General features: G+C 47.7%; 1 protein-coding gene across 1 annotated transcript; it reads left to right on the top strand.

Moving 5' to 3' along the window:
* Window positions 1–676: 676 nt before the first annotated feature.
* Window positions 677–18,620, top strand: LOC308163903 (uncharacterized protein; the record flags this gene model as incomplete). Its single annotated transcript, XM_080538078.1, has 6 exons — window positions 677–697; window positions 5,885–6,011; window positions 7,352–7,488; window positions 13,022–14,248; window positions 17,025–17,415; window positions 18,406–18,620. 6 exons carry the CDS (start codon window positions 677–679, stop codon window positions 18,618–18,620), a joined length of 2,118 nt encoding a protein of 705 aa, XP_080394204.1.
* Between the last annotated feature and the right edge of the window lie 1,604 nt (window positions 18,621–20,224).

Raw genomic sequence — 20,224 nt, forward strand, 5'->3', positions numbered from 1 at the left:
AATCAACACTCAACCTGCACTGTAGTTTTTTTTATTTGATATATATTATTATTATTTCATTTTTTTCATTTTGAATTTCTGTTACACCGGGGTCGTTTCACAAACCCATCTGCAATAAGCTCTTTTTGAGCGTGTCATGGTTTACTGATTGTGTTTTGTTTACGAAAAATAAAAAACGTTATGACGACATCGCTGTTATGACTCCTTATTATTAAATGCAATCATGTCATTTCTACCAACCTGTCGAGCCCACCCGAGTGACAGATGGCTACGATGTGGCACCAGAACACTCACCATACATGTCCTTCACAAGAAGGAGACGATCATAGAATATACATTTTACATTTTTGGCATTTAGCAGACGCCTTATTCCAAAGCGACTTACAATCAATATATTTGACTAAGCAAGTGAATCATCAATCCACTAGTCGCAGCAGGAAGAGTAATCCAGCTCAGGCCCGGGGCCATTGGCAGTCTCTGTGATAGAAGGAAAACCTTTTATTTATTTATTTTTTAATATATATTTATATAGACACTGGAGAACAGAGAAACAGTGCAAGGGGGCAGTAGAAGTCATAGGGGACACAGTAAAGGGGAAAAGCAAATGTCTCAGGAGACGCAGTGCTGGGGGGTAGTGGATGTCTCAGGAGGAGCAGTTAAGGTGTAACCTGAAGAGATGGGTCTTCAGTCTCCGACGGTATAGTATGCTATTCAGCTCTTATCCAAGGCTACTCACAGTACAGTGAGTGCAAACATCTTTATGGTGCCAGTAGGGATCAAACCTTCACCCTGGGGCTAATTGTTCAAAACCTTTCATGTCCTGTGTGATCCTGTCCTCTTTTGCTATCCAGGATCAGATCTTATCTGGCTGATTTTCAGTCGTATAGGGGAAATCAGCCAGCTCGATCTGATCCTGGATAGCAAAAGAGAATTAGGATCACTCTGATCCAGATAGAATGTTTTGAAGAACTGGGCCCAGGTGAGCTGTCCTGATCCAAGAGGTCCAGCACCCCCCATCAACTCAGCAGCAGTGAGACAGCCCACTTCCTGTTTGAAGACGATTGGATAAAGACCATGGTAGGAAACAAGCCCCCAAGGTGAAAACACTTTCCAGTTCATCACACCCTCTCTGGCACTTCAGCGCATAAGTGGACTTAATACTGAGTGTGGTGCTTCATTAAAAACAAATTGGAATATTTCATTAGACACTGGGAGCAGCCCAGTGAGGTGATTTATGGCCTTACTCTGAAAGTAATTACTTTCATCTGAAGTCAGAATAAAACCGCAAGACGGTGGGGGTGAAATTCCTTGAGGGTGATTTAATCATTTCCTGAAAACGCTTCTCCAAACCGATTAGTTTTCCATTTAATGGATGGGTGTGCCACCTCTCAACAAGGCATGTAGCTGCAAACATGCGGCTCAAATACCGTACACACATTTAACACTGACAGGTCCGACATGATGTGGAAGACACTGTTTTCGCTATCTCTCTGTGGCATTACTGTTAAAATAGGATTGTGACAGTTCAAAGCATGATGAGTGAGCACTGAGCAGTGAGTAGTGTAACCTGTCCTGTACCACATGTTCCTACAGTAAGAACCTGGTGGTGTGGTGTTAAGTTGCTCTTTTGGCAAAGAATGTTCACTGTGCCATTTGTTTCCTCATGTCAGGTTGTCATTGAAAAATGCCAACTACACAGTAAATCTTGCAGTGTTAAAGTAACACTTAAAGAGTTAAATTTAACACTATTCCGGAGTGTATATGGTCCTACTCCAAATTGGATTTAAACTGACTCTTTCCCTAGTGTTAAAGTTTTAGAGTTAAATTAACTCTAAATAGAGTAAAAAAGTAACACTGGTGTACACTGTTTTGTGTTGTTTAAACTTAACACTACAGGTTAATTAGCTCTGTGGAGTGTTAATATCACTCCCAGTAGTGTCAGTATGTAGCAGTCTCTAGGCACAGAGGGAGGTCGACACAGAGGAACAGTTGTAGAATAGGCTTTTATTTAACAGTTGCACAGCTCAGCACCGTCACTGACGTGCTGAGCGAGTCTTTTCCCCCCCGCTGTTCTCCCTTTCGGGACCCGCTCCGTCCGCTGCTGGCAGAGCCCTCGCTCTCGCCCCGCTATTCCGCTCCTGGCAGAGCCCTCGCTCCCGCCCCGCTAGTCCTCCCTTTCGGGACCCGCTCCGTCCGCCCGGCTCCCTGCACCTCACCCCCTTTCGGGGTCTCGTGCGTCCTCGCCGCGGCTCTCTCTCTCTCGGTCTTCCCGTGTCTCCGTGTGGCAGGTACTTCCTGCCCTACTCATCTCCCGAGGGAACAAACACACACAGGTTAAATAGACCAGTGGAACAATGAGTCTGATCACTGACACCTGTCCGTAATCAGCCCATCATTCCCCTCCAATGGCAGTCTAGCTCCCTCTGCAGGCCAGAACGCGCCATGTTCCCCACACATCCCCACCGCCAGTTTCGAGGCCGGGGATACAACCGGCCGATAGCCTACTCCCCCCCCCATCACGGGAGAGGAAGTCGGCCACGACCATCTGCGTCCCCGGCCTGTGAACCACTGTGAAGTTGAAGGGCTGCAACGCGAGGTACCACCGGGTGATCCTCGCGTTGGTGTCCTTCATGCGGTGGAGCCACTGTAGGGGAGCATGGTCGGAGTAGAGGGTGAACGAGCGCCCTAGCAGGTAGTACCGGAGGGCGCCGACCGCCCACCGAATGGCCAGACACTCCTTCTCCACCGTGCTGTACCTGCCCTCCCGCTCCGACAGCTTTCGGCTCAGGTACAGCACCGGACGGTCGAATCCCTCCACCTGCTGGGTCAGCACCGCCCCCAGCCCTCTATCCGACGCGTCTGTCTGCAGAGAAAAAGGAATGTTAAAGTTAGGAGCATACAAGACTGTCTCCCCACAGAGGGCGTTCTTAATCCCATCGAACGCTACTTGGCATCGCTCACTCCATTGGACCGGATCCGGGGCCCCCTTCCGGGTGAGGTCGGTAAGGGGGCTGGCCAGCTCCGAGAACCCCGGCACAAACTGCCGGTAGTAGCTGGCCAGTCCCAGGAACCGCCTCACGTCCTTCCGGGTCCTGGGCCGCGGGGCGGCGGTGATCGCAGTGGTTTTGTCCACCTGCGGTCGCACCTCCCCACCGCCCAGGATGTACCCCAGATACCGGATCTCCCCCCGCCCGATCACGCACTTCGCCGGGTTCGCCGTCAGCCCCGCCTGCCTCAGCGACTGTAGTACCGCAGCCACCCTCTGCATATGCTGCGGCCAGGTGTCCGCATAGACGACAATGTCATCTACGTACGCCGCAGCATACGCAGAGTGCGGCCGCAGAATACGGTCCATCAGCCGCTGAAACGTGGCCGGGGCCCCAAACAACCCGAACGGAAGCGCGGTGAACTGGAATAACCCCCGCGGGGTAGAGAATGCCGTTTTTTTCCCGGGCTACCGACGATAATGGTATCTGCCAGTACCCCTTCGTGCAATCCAATGTTGTGTAATATTTAGCCGTGCCAAGCCGGTCCAGGAGCTCGTCGACCCGGGGCATAGGGTAGGCATCGAATTTAGACACCGCGTTCACCCGTCTATAGTCCACACAGAACCGTACAGACCCATCGCGCTTTGTCACCAGCACGATGGGGCTGCACCAGTCGCTATGCGACTCCTCGACCACGCCCAGTTTTAGCATAGAGTCTAATTCCCGGCTCACCACGTCTCGTTTGTGAGCCGGCAGCCTGTATGGCCGCGTACGTACCGTAACCCCCGGTGGCGTAACTATCTGATGCTCTATGAGGCGAGTACGGCCGGGTATAGGGGAGAACACATCTGCGAACCTATGTTGCAACCGATCAACGTCCGCCCGCTGGTTCGCCGAGAGATGGTCGCCTACGCAGGCCGGGGCGCTAGTACTCGTTTTTGGGACCTCCGGCCCGAACTCATCCTGCTCGGGAAGTAGCGTCACCAGGGAAACAGGGACCACGTCGTTCCATTTTTTTAATAGGTTAATGTGGTATATTTGCGTGCAATCCCCTCTATCCGACCGCACTACCTCGTAGTCTACATCCCCAATTCGCCGTGTGACCACGAACGGCCCTTGCCACTTGGCGAGTAATTTAGAGCTAGACGTGGGCAGTAATACGAGGACTTTGTCTCCCGGTGCGAAATTGCGTAGTCTAGTCCCTCTGTCGTACAGCCGTTTCTGACGCTCCTGGGCCTCGAGCAAATGCTCCCGTGACATAACCCCCAGTGCGTGGAGCTTTGCTCGTAGGTCCAGGACGTATTGTATTTCATTCTTACTGTCACTAGACCCTTCCTCCCAGCTTTCTTTAATCAGGTCTAGGACGCCCCGTGGCTTGCGCCCGTATAGGAGCTCAAAGGGGGAAAACCCCGTGGAAGCCTGGGGTACTTCCCGCACTGCGAACAACAGAGGGTCTAACCACTTATGCCAATTACGACTATCTTCGTGAATGAACTTACGGATCATTGACTTAAGCGTCCGATTGAACCGCTCACACAGCCCGTCGGTAGCTGGGTGGTACACGCTCGTTCGGACCGCCTTAATGTCTAACAACCCGTAAAGTTCCCTAAGTGTTCGTGACATAAAGTTAGTGCCTTGGTCGGTGAGGATCTCTTTCGGGATCCCCACCCGGGAGATGACCTGGAATAACGCCTGTGCTACACTCTTTGCAGAGATAGTACGAAGCGGTATTGCCTCGGGGTATCGAGTCGCGTAGTCTATGAGGACTAACACGAACCGATAGCCCTGTGAGCAACGTTCAAATGGCCCGATTATATCCATCCCAATCCGGTCGAATGGTGCCTCTACCAGGGGAAGGGGGCACAACGGTGCCCTGGGCACGGCCGGGGGATTGACTAATTGGCACTCGCGGCAGGATGCACACCACAGATGCACCTCTGCCCGAATCCCCGGCCAATAAAATCGAGCCATTATCCGATTGAGTGTTTTGTCGTATCCTAAGTGGCCCGCCATAGGGTTATAATGCGCCGCCTGAAATATAGCTTTCCGGCGGCTCCTAGGTACCAACAACTGGGTCGTTTCCTCGTCCCTGCGAGTGTCACGACTCACTCTATACAGTCTGTCCCTAATCAGTACAAAATACGGGTGGGCGCGCACAGCGTCTGGCCGTACCAGCACACCATCAATACTGATCACCTGGTCATAGGCGGAGCGTAGAGTGGCGTCGCGAGACTGCTCGAGGGGGAAGTCGGCTACTGGAGGGAACGCAGGCGGCGGATCTGCGGGTGCCGGACCCACCGCCTCCTCCGGCTCCTCGGCAGCGTCGGACGCCCTCGCATCAGCGCAGAGCACTGCGCACGCCTCACATTTCCCTGTCGGTCGTGCACGCACCCCCGTGGTTTCCCCTAATACCTGCGGAAACCCAGCCCAATCTGACCCCAAAACTAGGGGGTGCATGAGGCTCGGACTAACCGCCGCCTTGACACTATATTTTTTTCCCCCATAACGAATTTCGATGGGGACCACCGGATACTGGTGACAATCCCCATATATACACAGTATCCCAACCCGCGATGCCTCTAACAATGCCCCGGGTCGAACCAGGCGCTGGTGGATCATGGTCTGTTGGGCGCCAGAATCCAACAGCGCCTGGTGCGTCTCACGCTGTACCCTTACTGGGATGTAAAACGCCTGTCCTGGACGCGGGGGAGGGGTCGGACTGCCGACGACGCGGATTACCTGACCCACCTCCATCTCGGGGCATTCCCGGCGGAGGTGGCCAGGCTGTCCGCATCGCCAGCATCCCTCCTCTACCGCTCGTGGGGCCGTCTGTGGGGTGGAGGTTGGCCCCCCGTGTGTGTTCCTCCCCCCGGTGTCCCGCCCCGTCCTCCGGGCAGGCGTTGGTGGCTCCCGCCGCGGCTCCACCCCTGGCCGTACCCCAGGCCGCGCCCCGCCGGCCCGTTGGCGTGGAGCCGGGGTCGGGGCAGGGCGCGGGCCCGGGGCTGGAACCTGCGGTCGAGGCCGGTGGTTGTCGGGGAAGGGGTCGAGAATGGCCTCCGGCTCGTCCCGCACCCCCCTCCTCTGGGCCCGAACCGGTGGCTCGGTGCGGTCCAGTAGCTCGCGGAGCATGGCCCGCTGCTCCGCCTGTCCCCGCATCAACTCCGCCGCCATCACCTCCTGCGCCTGTAGCGATGAGTCCATGGTCCTCTGGGCGTGTGTGCCGACCCCCTCTCTGTGCCCCACGTTGGGCGCCAGATGTAGCAGTCTCTAGGCACAGAGGGAGGTCGACACAGAGGAACAGTTGTAGAATAGGCTTTTATTTAACAGTTGCACAGCTCAGCACCGTCACTGACGTGCTGAGCGAGTCTTTTCCCCCCCGCTGTTCTCCCTTTCGGGACCCGCTCCGTCCGCTGCTGGCAGAGCCCTCGCTCTCGCCCCGCTATTCCGCTCCTGGCAGAGCCCTCGCTCCCGCCCCGCTAGTCCTCCCTTTCGGGACCCGCTCCGTCCGCCCGGCTCCCTGCACCTCACCCCCTTTCGGGGTCTCGTGCGTCCTCGCCGCGGCTCTCTCTCTCGGTCTCCCCGTGTCTCCGTGTGGCAGGTACTTCCTGCCCTACTCATCTCCCGAGGGAACAAACACACACAGGTTAAATAGACCAGTGGAACAATGAGTCTGATCACTGACACCTGTCCGTAATCAGCCCATCATTCCCCTCCAATGGCAGTCTAGCTCCCTCTGCAGGCCAGAACGCGCCATGTTCCCCACACAGTAGTAGTGTTGATAATTCACTCTTCTGTGATAACAAATCAACTCTGATTGAGTTAAATTCCTATGCTCATTAACACTGCATTGAGTTATTAAACGTTAACACTGGAGGGTCAGTTGACTCAGATAAGTGTTGATTTTACACACTGCTGTGTAGATAATTTACTCTCTTACAGTGAAAAACCAACTCTGATAGAGTAGAATTTTAACATCAATTAACACTGCATGGTGTCAAAGAAACTTGCCACTATTTGTTAAATAAAATCTGTGTGGTGTTATTTTTACACTTACCGGTAATTTAAAAGTCTAACTACAAATATTCCATGAAGTGAGTAAAAATGACAACTTAACACAAATTAATGCATTCAACAACTTTATTTTCAGCTCCCAACCATGTGAGCCCAAAATATGAAAAGATGGAGATTATACCATCATATACAAATTCACATCAAATGCACTGTGGGGGACATGGCACATTCTAGCCTGCAGGTAGAGCTAAGCTTTAGTGGAGTGGGGATGATGGGATGATTGGCAGCAGGTGTCGCCAGTCAAACCATCATCCACATGACTATTTCACCTGTGTGTTTGTCCCTCTTGGCAGGGAATGAGACAGAGGAATCCGGAGAGCAGGCAGAGGAACGAGCCAAGAGGGACAAACACACACAGGTGAAAGTCATGTGGCAATGGAGAGCCGAAAGGGCGAAACACCGGGCGCTAAGAAATGTGTTCACACTGGATGTAGCTGTGTGTTTGGTACTTTTTCTGGTTTTAGGAAACATTTAAACACTAAACACACTGATAATTTTGACCAACAGGTTGACACTGATGTTCCTTTAAGCAGTGTAGAAGAGGGGGTGACAGATGGTCTAGTTGAGACGTCGACATCTTATCTTTTAAGAAAGTCCAATAAGAGCACCATAGATATGTGCCACTGCTGTCGCACAACTCAAAGCAGGTGGATTAAGTCAGTCTAGTGTAAATAGTTTTGTGTCATCCATGGAAGAAGTCTTTTTTTTTTTGAACTTTAAATTTTAATTATCATTTTCTTTTATCAAGTGCAGTCAAACAATATTTCACAACATATTGATGTTACATAAAGGTGTCACGGGTAAGTCGCAAAGGAATAACAGTCCATGAATATCTTTCTTAAAAATAAATAATAACAATAAAGTAAAAGAAGAAAAAACAAACAACAAAAATAATCCCTAATTTCCTCGCTGGCATTAACAACCACAACAGCCAATAAACAGAATCATTATCACCATTATCAACAACAGCAGCAGTGTGACAACAGTAACAATAACAACAACCAACCATGGTAAGAGAAAAGAAAGGGAAAAAAATAATAAAAAAAATAATAAAAATAAATATAAATAAACACATCTGCATATCAGTCAGATCAAATGAAAATGTAGTGCAATGGATGACCATCTATTAAGGAATGTGTCTAATTTTAATTTCAATAGTGCTGTTGTATGTTCCATGTTGTAGACTTGTTGGATTCTTTCCCTCCATTGTGTTCATTTCTAGTTCCCATTTTTCTTTAATATCTAAGTTATCTTCTTTTAACTCTTCCTGCAATATCTTGTAGATACGTGATATGAACTTTGTCTTCACTGTTCCTTTAGTTGTTAATATAAAGAGGTGTTCTAGTTGTGTTGGTAATGAGCAGAGCTGTTCCCATTCTTGGTGATGTTGTAAATAGTGTCTAATTTGCAAGTATCTATAGAAGTCTTGATTTGGTAAGTCATATTCCTCTTTGAGTTGTTCAAATTATTTGAGGACTGCTTTGTCAAATAGCTGGTCCAGAACCACTAAATCCCTTTCCTTCCATTTCAGGAATCCCTTGTCTAACCTAGCTGGAGGAAACTCACAGTTGTTTGCTATCATTATAGCTCTGGAAGTGGCCATGGGAAGTTGTAGCTTTTTCCTCACAGTTGACCATATTTGTAAAGTGTTTTTGCTCCATACATTTGTAACTTTCTTTTTCCCCCATATGTCTTGGTTTAAGAATGGTATTGTATGTAAAGGTACATTTGGGCATTCACTCTGCTCCATTCCCACCCATATAGTGTCAGTGTCTTGGGATATCCATGCAATCATTGCTCTGAGTTGGGCTGCCCAGTAATATTTTTTCAGGCTAGGTAGGTCCAGACCTCCTCTTTCTTTTGTGCAGAGTAGTCTTTTAAATTTAAGTCTGGGTCGTTTGCCTTGACAAATGAACCTGGACAACCATTTATCCAATACAGAGAAGGTGGAAACAGGAACATAAATAGGTAGTGATTGGAAGAGGAATAGCAACCTTGGTAAAATATTCATTCTTATACTTTCTATTCTTCCTATCAAGGAGAGTGGTAGGATGTCCCAGAAGAAGTATTTTTTGATATTCATAGTCAGGCTAAAGATGCAGCTTTACAGTGCGTATCCTCACAGGACACAGATAGTAAAGAAAAAAATAGAACAATCCTTTAAAAAATTTGGAAAACCCATTCACACCTTTAAATTCTGAAGCTAAAAGAAACAAACACTTAAAAGGAAAATGGGGAAGTGTTGTACCTATTGAAAAGGTGCTTGGCACACGATTTGACAGTAGAAGAAACAGAACTACAAGAACATATGACCAGGTTATTGTAACTGATAAGTTTGCATATGTTCCCATTTTGGAAACACTTAAGAACATTTGTCAAAATCCAGAACTTGCAGACATGTTCAAGCCCAGGCACATTCACAAGGAAGGTGTGTATGCAGATTTAAGAGATGCCACCTATTTGAAAGAAAGTCCCCTATTTTCTGTAGAAAAAGATGCCTTGCAGATTCAGCTGTTTTATGACGACTTTGAAACGGCAAATCCCTTGGGCTCTAAAAAGGGCTTACATAAATTAGGTGCTATATATTTTACAATAAGAAATTTCCCCCCAATTTTTAATTCCTCTTTGATTAATATTAAATTGGGACCTTGGCCCCGCCGAGACACAACCAGAAACGAGCAGTCATCATCCGGTTCCATAAATTCCAGGACCGGGAGTTTGTGTATCAGTCCAGTAAACAGGCTACCATCACACATGACGAGATCAGGGGCGATTTCTCCGCAATAGGTGCATACCGCGGCTTCCAGCTAAATCCATGCAAGATGAGAGTCCTATACAATGGGAGGATACACCTGTTGAAAACACCAACGGAGGCGAAGGAGTTTTTGGCTAAAAACACCCGGGAAAGCGTGAGTCCTTCTGTAGGAGCCATTTTAGTCCTACATGTTATTTATGTTAATCTTCTAATATGAATTGAGTTATTGATTTATGATATTGATTGCTTTAATTTAATTATGATAATATTTGCTTCTAAGCCTATATTTCCCTATTTTATGTTATTTAGATTGTTCCTTGTGGTCATTCCCCCCTGGTGGTTGGGATGAATGAATATTGGGGATATAAGGGAACAGGAAGGGGATTGTTAATTGGGAGCAAACAAAGTTTCAACGACAGTAATTGACAGTTCAGGACAACACGGTTGTGGACAGTAATTGACAGTTCAGGACAACACGGTTGGACAGTAATTGACAGTTCAATACTAATGGACAGTTTTGTGGACAGCTATAGACTTACTGACAGGATCGTTAATGTGGACTATGCTGATGGAGATATATTTATTTTGAGTAAATAAAGGAACGTGTTTATTTTTATACACGCGTCACTCTGCCTTTTTTGGATACTGTTTGTTGGAACCTACGACTCACCCAATGTAGAGTCTATTTGGATAATTAAGAAGCCTCTACATTTAAGTTGAAACTTTCGCTCTATTGTTTTGGAAGGACAACGCAGGTGCATTCAAGTGGAAACTTTACGCACCTGCTCGAAAACTTTGTATCTATTGTTTGGAAGGACAACGCAAGTGGATCACAGAACGCGCTATATGACCATCGTTTCGTGAGTAGAACAAAGCTGAAATGCCCATGCTCTGCTCTGCCCTGGGACAAATTGTTTGATACAATGTTTGATGGAAGCGCTTGTGAAGTGTTGATAACGTGGATGTCTGTCAAAGCCGACAATTGAATAATTGGGGCGGGAAGGAATTCAAGCGCTTACGTACCTCAATGAAAGCGCTGCTTTTCACCGTCAATATAAAACTGTCACGTTGTTCCATGCAATAAAACAACATTACGGCTCTATCTATCTTGAACTATGACATCTAGCTGTTCCACATGATTGTGATGGCTGATGCTCTGTCTCGGGCATTTTGAGCCATGAGCAGTAAATGGTAATGTACGTCTTCGGTATACTTACCACATTGGTGTAGCCATTTGTCTCATGGGTTACTGGGAATTTATGAATTTTTATCTAAATAGAGGACTTGTGCGGCGTAATGGACGTCGAAAGTAACACAAAACCGGACGAAGGTCCAATTCAAAATGCTAATGAAACATTAACTAAATTAATTGGGACACGCAGAGGGAATCTGAGTGCTTTGTAGGGGTGCAACGGTTCTCGTTTTTTTTACGGACGGTACGGTTTGCGTTCCACGGCTCAATTCACTAGTGAACCGTGACGGTTTTCGGTTTATGCTGCGATTTGGCTGCGTTCGTAAATTAGCTCTGAGAGCGCCGCAACAGTTTGAGGAAGCCCCGGATTCCTACAAGTCTGCGGTGTGGGGTCATTTCGCTTTTCCCGTTGAATACGACAATAAGGGGGGGGAAACAGTGGACAGAAATATTACTGTCTGCAAGCTCTGCTTAAAGCGTGTGCCATATGCAAATGGTTGCACCTCTAACATGAACCAGCATATTCGCCGCTACCACTCAACGATAACACTGACTGGGAGCAGGAAAGCCAGTCAGGTAGCGTCAGTGAGCAGACAGCAGTCTCTCTCTGATGCGTTCGGACAGACGTACACTACCACTTCAGAGAAACACAAAAAAATAACCAATGCAGTGGGGATGTTCATTGCAAAGGATTTGCAGCCCTTTTCGGTGGTTGGAGATTTGGGTTTTCGAAATCTGATAAAAACTCTCGAGCCCCGTTACAGTGTCCCCTCCCGTACATCATTCAGCACCAAAATAATCCCCGGTATTTACCAAACAACGCGCAGAGGCATTGAAGACGATTTGGCAAAAACACAGAGCTTTGCACTGACTACGGAGGGTTGGACCTCCCGGGCAACGGAGAGTTACCTCACTGTCACGGTCCACTACATGTCACCGGATTGGGAGATGAAGAGCACAGTACTGCAAACTCGTCCACTATACGAAAGCCATACCAGCGCGCACCTGGCAGAGGAACTAACAAATGCAGTGACTGAGTGGAAGTTGGAGAGGCCAAACATAACAATTCCCGTAACAACAGACAACGCAGCAAATATCGTAAATGCGATCCATGAAGCTGGTGGACTGGGGCCACAGATCGGCTGCTTTGTGCACGTCGTAAATCTCGCCGCCAAGAAGGCAGTGGCAATAACCCCGGTGTCCCACTTCCTGGGTAAGATCAGACATGCAGTCACTTTCTTCCACAAAAGCACCACAGCCCACCATATTCTGACAATTAAACAAGATATGTTAGATTTACCAAAACACAAATTAATCCACGATGTCGCAACTCGTTGGAATACAACACATGACATGTTGGAACGCTATGTGGAAAGTGTTACTTTTGTAGTGTGAATTTGTTTTCCTCCTGTTTGTATACGGGCTACCAGCTGTCAAGGCTAAAGTGCACTTTTACTTTCGAAAGTGTTTATTTATTTTTGGACATTTGAAAGTGTTTTTTGTTTATATACAATTATATATACATTATATACATAACATATACATGTGTATGTTAAAGTTCCATATTATGTATAAGCAAAATAAAGTAAAGTAACAGTTTGTAAATAAATAGTAGCATTTGTTTCTGAACCGAACCGTACCGAAAACCGTGACCCAAAATACCGAACCGTACCGAACCATGGGCCAACTGAACCGTTGCACCCCTAGTGCTTTGACAAGAAAAATGAACGAAATAAAAGCTCTGATGCAAGAGAATGATGTTGAAAATGTTGTCAATCGTATGGATGTGTTCAATACAAATCTCAATGAATTCAAACGACTTCATAAATCAGTGCAAGTGCTTCTCCCTGAGGAGGAGAAAGGGTACGACCAGACGGACTGGTATGAACCAAAAATTAAACGTTTTATGGAATTTCAAGATGAACTTGATGTATGGATACAGGCTGCAATGGATGTTCAACCTAAACAACACACAACTGAATCTCTGCACCATGATACTGTTCGGCCTCGTGACAGTGGAGTAATGTCCCTGTAGAGCTGACTCCTGAGCTGGTTAAACAGGAGATTGTAAGCAGTGTGTCTCTGTGTCCTCCAGGACCTCACACTCTCCTCCTGGTCATAGAAGATGATCTTTCATTCACTGAGGAAATTAGAAGTTCAGTAGAGGAACACCTGAGACTTCTCAGTGAGAGAGTGTGGAGTCACACTATAGTGCTGTTCACCTGTGGGGACTGTCTGGGAGACACAACCATTGAGCAGCACATTGAGAGAGAAGGGAAGGCCCTCCAGTGGCTTGTTGAGAAATGTGGGAACAGGTATCATGTCCTCAACAATAAGAACAGGGGTGATGGCACTCAGGTAACAGAGCTGCTGGAGAAGATAGAGGAGATGGTGGCAGGAAACAGAGGAGGCCATTATGAGATAGAGAGACAGATACTGGAGAAGATAGAACAGGAAAGGAGGGCAGTGGAAGAGAGAGCGAAACAGAGACTAAAGAAGGTGCAGGAACAGAGTGAGACCCTCAGATCACTAAAGGGTGACTCCCTCCATCTCTCAGAGCTGAGGATCGTGCTGCTGGGGTCCAGGGCTGCAGGGAAGAGTTCATCAGGAAACACCATCCTGGGCAGAGAGGAGTTTGACCTGGGGACATCTGCTCAGTGTGTGAAGAGACAGGGAGAGGTAGCAGGGAGGCAGGTCACTGTGGTCGACACTCCAGGCTGGTGGGGTAATGCCCCTGTAGAGCTGACTCCTGAGCTGGTTAAACAGGAGATTGTAAGCAGTGTGTCTCTGTGTCCTCCAGGACCTCACACTCTCCTCCTGGTCATACAGGTGGATGTTTCATTCACTGAGGAAATTAGGAGTTCAATAGAGGAACACCTGAGACTTCTCAGTGAGGGAGTGTGGAGTCACACTATAGTGCTGTTCACCTGTGGGGACTGTCTGGGAGACACAACCATTGAGCAGCACATTGAGAGTGAAGGGAAAGCCCTCCAGGGGCTTGTTGAGAAATGTGGGAACAGGTATCATGTCCTCAACAATGAGAACAGGGGTGACGGCACTCAGGTCACAGAGCTGCTGGAGAAGATAGATGAGATGGTGGCAGTGAACAGTGGAGATGTGTTTTATCCTGAGAGTCAGATGGGGGGTCAACCTTCACTGGCACCAAGAAAAGCTAACAGCATACGGTTGCCTCCGAACATGAGTGGAGGCAGCAGACCAGATGCTAGTTATGGATCTGAGCTGGTATCTAAGGGTGGATCAGTGGCTGAGTCAGCAAGAGGAGCTAGGAGCATGGAGCCTCCTCTAAGCTTGAGAGGAGGCAGCAGACCAGATACTGGTTATGGTTCTGAGCTGGTATCTAAGGGTGGATCAGTGGCTGAGTCAGCAAGAGGAGCTGGTAGCTTGGGTCATCCTCCAAACATGAGTGGAGGCAGCAGAGCAGAGTTTTTTTGTTAATAAAATATATAATAATAATATTAAATATATATATAATAACATATTATTATTAACACATATTCAGGGCTTAAAGTACTCCGGCACAGTGCCGGATTTCCGGCGCGGGGGAATAAAAATAAAATAAAATAAAATTATATATATATATCACACGCTATTGGTTTACATCGTAATTTAAAGAGTCATCTTCAGCAAAGAGACAGTTCCGCCTACCAATGGTATCACATTGCTCAAGCCAACCAACGACTTCTAGCCAATCGGAGGCAGAGTAGTGGGGCGGGCCTTAAGAAGTTTGAATGAGTGTAATGTTAGCTTGTAGAGACGTTCGCTTTTAGCAGCCCGCTATCTCGCTAACTTTAGTCTATTAAAATGGAAGCCAAGTTTCTCAAAACTGGCGAAGACACGTCTATATTAGAACGAGGAGTAAGAAATAAATGGCGCTGGGCATGGATAGAGGAGAGTAGTGGCGGAAAGCCTTATGGGACGTGGTGCCTCAAACTGAGGGAGCCGGGTGCTTGTTTCTGTACGCCGTGCTCGAAGAGACTCCTCTACGGCAGCAGTGGGAAGACGATTATTGCTCGATATGCCTCAGATCCTGGTCACCAAGCATCGGTTCGAGCGCTCGCTCACACAACAACCTTGCCGGGAGCGACGGCTACAGGTACCACTTCATCTTCAATGACCGACCGTGTTTGCGAGCAAAAGGTCCGAGTGTGTGCGTTTATAGCCGAACATGATCTGTCTTTCACAGTGGCTCAGCCACTCGTCGATTTGTGCAAGACGCTATCACAAGATAAAAATGCACTGACAAAGCTGTCCGTTTCCAACCAGCACGCCAGCTATTTAAACACACATGGCCTTGCCCCGGAATAAAAAAAACGGCTATGTGAAAAGCTAAATTTTCAATGAATAACGACGAAGCTACAAATCTTAACATGGACAAAATCCTCAATGTCCTTGTTCGTTTTTTTGATGATGATCTGGCCAAGGTAACAACACAACACCTAGCCAGCAGGAAAGTAAACATCGCCAACTCCTCAGCCCTCATGCAGGAGCTCAAAGATATCCTGGAGTCCAATGGTCTTGACTGGTCACTAGTCATCAGTATTCTGCTTGACAACTGTGCAGTGATGAGAGGAAAGAGGACTGGACTGGAGACACAAGCAAGGAAGGAGAACCCTAACCTGCTCGACATATGTGGAGATACAGTCAGGAGTTTATGCGATTGTATGCAGAAATATATAACTAGGATCTACTAACGACATCTACTGCTTCACATTAAGAGCAGTATTCGAAGGTCTTCTTTAGGGGCGGTCCTAAGGCCCAACATGACCCACGGCAGCCTGTCGACCCAACCACCGTCCTTGAGGCTAGCCCGAAGTGCAGCTTTCATAGAACGATGAAACCGATGATATGATAAAGACTGATAAGAAGCAGACAAACAATAGATTGGGGGTAGCCAATATTTTAAATGTATTTCTCATTAAATTGGAAAAGCGGGGGGCCCGGGGCCGGGGACGAGCCCTACTTCTCCCCCTCCACCTCCTCCTCCGCCACCTCCCCTCAGGGTGCCCCCCAGGACAGCTTGGCCCGTTCGCCCTCTCTCTCCCTGGGTCGGCGCACGGAGACGGAGGCCCCCCTGGTGGGGCTACCGCAGCAGCAGCAGCAGAAGCCTCCGGGTCTGGGCGGGTCACTCTCCTCCAGCCACAGCCAGTACACCATCCTCCTGGAGGAACCCCCACCACCACCCCACTCCTCCTCCTCCTTCTCTTCCAAAGGCCTACAGTAACCAGGTAAGACCTGCATGCACACACACACACACAAACACGTGTAGTCAACAGCCTGCAGAAAAAGATTGCCTGCATCTCCAACAAGTTTGCAGCTGTCAACCAGGCCATGGAGAATGTCAGGAAACCCCCAAAGGTGTGTGACAATGAAGACAAATAATCCTTCAATAATCCTTCCTTTCGTCTCTGGTAATGTACATCCCAATCCAGGTCTGCATTCTATGAGACGGAGAGGAGTAGCTCGTGTCGCTAAACTACATCCCAGAAGTTGTTTACGGAGTATCAAACGTCATTTTACTGTTTGCATTTGGACAATAAACAGGTTGACTCGTGCTGAGAAGACACCTACATGTTTTGATGTTTCATTCCAACATTATTTTTGTGTGCATTGTACAGATTAAAAGTGCCTAAAGTACACATCAGCGTCCTGTCATCGGTCAGCACAGAACACAACGCAGGTAGTCGACTCGAGACAGACCGAGCCGGTTACGCTAGGAAATAAAAATAAAAATAATGCTTCAATTGCCATTTTCGACGCTGTGATCGGTGATCGGTGATATCGGATCGGCAGATCACTGATTCCAGTGATCGGTGATCGGTGATCGGCACCAACCCTGATCGGAGCATCTCTACGTAAAAAGCGCCCCGGCGACCGGCGGTCGTGTGTGAAGCAAACATGGCAGAGAGCATGGACTCCTTCAGCTGTCCGATCTGTCTGGATATACTGACGGATCCGGTGGCTATTCCCTGTGGACACAGCTACTGTATGGGCTGTATAGGGCTGGTGGGATCTGGATGATCACAAAGGGGTCTACAGCTGCCCCATGTGTAAGGAAAGCTTCATCCCAAGGCCTGTTCTGAGGAAAAACACTCTACTGGCTGAATTAGTGGAGAAACTGAAGAAGACAGGACTCCAAGCTGCTCCTCCTGCTCACTGTTATGCTGGACCTGGAGATGTGGCGTGTGATGTCTGCACTGGGAGAAAGCAGAAAGCCCTCATGTCCTGTCTGGTGTGCCTGGCCTCTTACTGTGAGACTCACCTCCAGCCTCACTACGAATCTCCTGCCTTTAAGAAGCACAAGTTGGTCAAAGCCTCCACACAACTGCAGGAGAAGATCTGCTCTCGTCATGATGAAGTGATGAAGATGTTCTGTCGCACTGATCAGCAGTGTATCTGTTATCTGTGTTCCGTGGATGAACATAAAGGCCATGATACAGTCTCAGCTGCTGCAGAAAGGACTGAGAATGTCTCATGGGTTACTGGGAATTTATGAATTTTTGTTGTTTTTTATTTGGTTATTGGGGGGACTATTGGGTTTTTGAGGGGGGGATGTGGCAGCCCTCTCACTATGTGCTGTGGGCTCATACCATATATGGATTGGTTGCTGCAGGTCCTGGCTGGGCAGAGGCTTGATTGGGTGATCTGAGGCACCTGGTGAGTTGCCTACTTAAGCTGGCTGCTCACTCTGATTCTCCCTCTTCTCCTCCTTCCACCGGTTTGGTTGGTTTGAGCTTAGGCTCGCCTTACTTTTACTTTAACACACCTTACAACATTTACACTACAACTTCCACTCATCCATACACTGCATTCACTACTGATGATACTGATTGACATATCTATTGTTATTTTGAATACGTTCAGTTAGTTTATTAATAAATACTTTTGTTCATGATAAAAAATAAAAAATAAATAAAGGACTGAGAAGCAGGTAAGAACCAGAGCTACTCGTTGGTGACTGATAAAGGTAGAACTGTCTGGGTCTCCTCACTGGCAGCTGTCTGAGAATCAATGCTAGGGAGGACGGAGAAACAAGGAGATGTTAGAAATAAAGAGAGGAGAGTGTTTTTGGAAGGACTGAATGACAGGAGAAATGTTATTTATGGTTCATCATTAGATTAGATTTATTATTAGATTAATCATGTGTTGGTGAAATGAACTGGGCAGGTATAGAGCTCAGAGTCCATGTCCATGTCTCCTAAACAATTCAATTGGGAAACTTGGCCACATCCAAGTGTAAGTGTATTGTGGACGAGAGCAGACTCTCTCAAACTCCTGAGAAATCGTCCTCAAACAGGCATCTATCACACATACAGTATAAAGGACAGAGAGACCGCATCTACACTCACAGAATCACAGACAGGTGGTGCAGCATCTGGTAGCGGAACAGTTGCGGCTGCTGCAGCTCACAATCTTTGACAAGAGCCTTCAGGAGCTCCGTGACAGGGTGGACAAAATGGACTATTCCAAACACGAGAGTGTAGTCAACAGCCTGCAGAAAAAGATTGCCTGCATCTCCAACAAGTTTGCAGCTGTCAACCAGGCCATGGAGAATGTCAGGAAACCCCCAAAGGTGTGTGACAATGAAGACAAATAATCCTTCAATGATTCCAATAATTCCAAAGGATAATTGTACTGTTGGAACTCAAAAACCTGGGTGGTATTCCATCAACGTCGCTAAAGGGACTGCTAACTGCTAATTTCTGTAACTTTTGTTTGGTTCCGGTGTTTGTTGGCATGTATTTTCCTGTGGCCTTCTGGCCTACACTGCTGGTTACTTGTCTGCTCACTCTGGCCCAATCTCCTGAGGTTGCACCCGGGCGTTTACACAGGCCAGCCATAGTTTCCTATGGTGGTGGCACGCTTGATTTCAGTCTACTGCCCAGAGATGTCTCCACTTTCTGGATTACAAAGAATACATGTCTTCCTAGTCTGTCTGTGCCATGCTCTCCATTGTATTCCTTCATACTGTTGCAGCAATTTATTGACCCTCCTCTCCCAATCCATGCCAAACCCCCCATGAAAAATAACAATCATCTTAAGCAATGCTATGGCTCCATACTTAGTCGCATTTTGATTATCCTCATCCTTTTCATCTCTGGTAATGTACATCCCAATCCAGGCCCAGCTATTGTTGATCATGCCATCTCTGACCTGTCATTCAATGATTTTTGTGATCGCAAGTCTATGGGGTTTCTACACATTAACATCCGTAGCCTGTTACCCAAACTAGACCTGCTAAAGTCCTGGGCACACACTGCTACTCCTGATGTTCTAGCTATTTCAGAATCATGGCTTAAGAACAGTGTTTTCAATCTAGACATTCTCCATACCAGGTTACAACATTTTTCGCCAGGACAGAGCCACCAAAGGTGGTGGTGTAGTTTTGTTTGTTAAAGACCATCTGCAATGTTCTATCTTAATTTCCAAGTCTGTCCCCAAACAATTTGAACTGCTAGTGTTAAGGATCAAACTGTCTTCCAATTTCTTTCTCTCTGTCGCTGTCTGCTACAGACCACCCTCTGCCCCAGCTTGCACCCTAACTGCACTTGGTGCAGCCAAACATAACCTTGTCAAGATGACCATTCTGCCCATATTCGACTATGGCGATACCATCTATAGGATGGCATCTCAGTCTGCCCTCAGGAAACTCGACACACTCCATCACTCCGCCATTCGTTTTGCCACTGGTGCGCCTTTCACAACTCACCACTGTGATCTGTACACCCTTGTAGACTGGACATCTCTTCACAGCAGACGGCTCTGTCACTGGCTTCATATTATCTACAAATCCATACTTTGCAAAACACCTTTCTACCTCTCATCCCTTCTGCACCTCTCTCACCGCCCCGTCATCGTTCTAAGATCCAGTGATCTTGTCCGACTCACCATCCCCAAAGCCCGTACCGTTGTCGGGCGCAGCGCTTTCCGGTTCGCTGCAGCACACGACTGGAACACCTTACAAAACACCCTCAAACTCACCGCCCTCACCTCACTCACTGCTTTCAAACAAATCCTGCAGCGAACCATAGTCGATCAATGCACCTGTTGATCACCGTCTCTCTCCCATCCCATAACCCATCACTGCCTCATTTTAAGTACCCCTGCTCCACTACCCCCGCTATCCGTCACCTCCTCTCTTCCTCACCCCTACCTCCTCCGTCTCTCTCCCCTCTCTGACTGTTAGTATTTTAATGCATC

Source organism: Nansenia antarctica (genome assembly GCF_963989245.1).
Source record: "Nansenia antarctica genome assembly, chromosome: 8".
Classification (NCBI taxonomy): Eukaryota; Metazoa; Chordata; class Actinopteri; order Argentiniformes; family Microstomatidae; genus Nansenia; species Nansenia antarctica.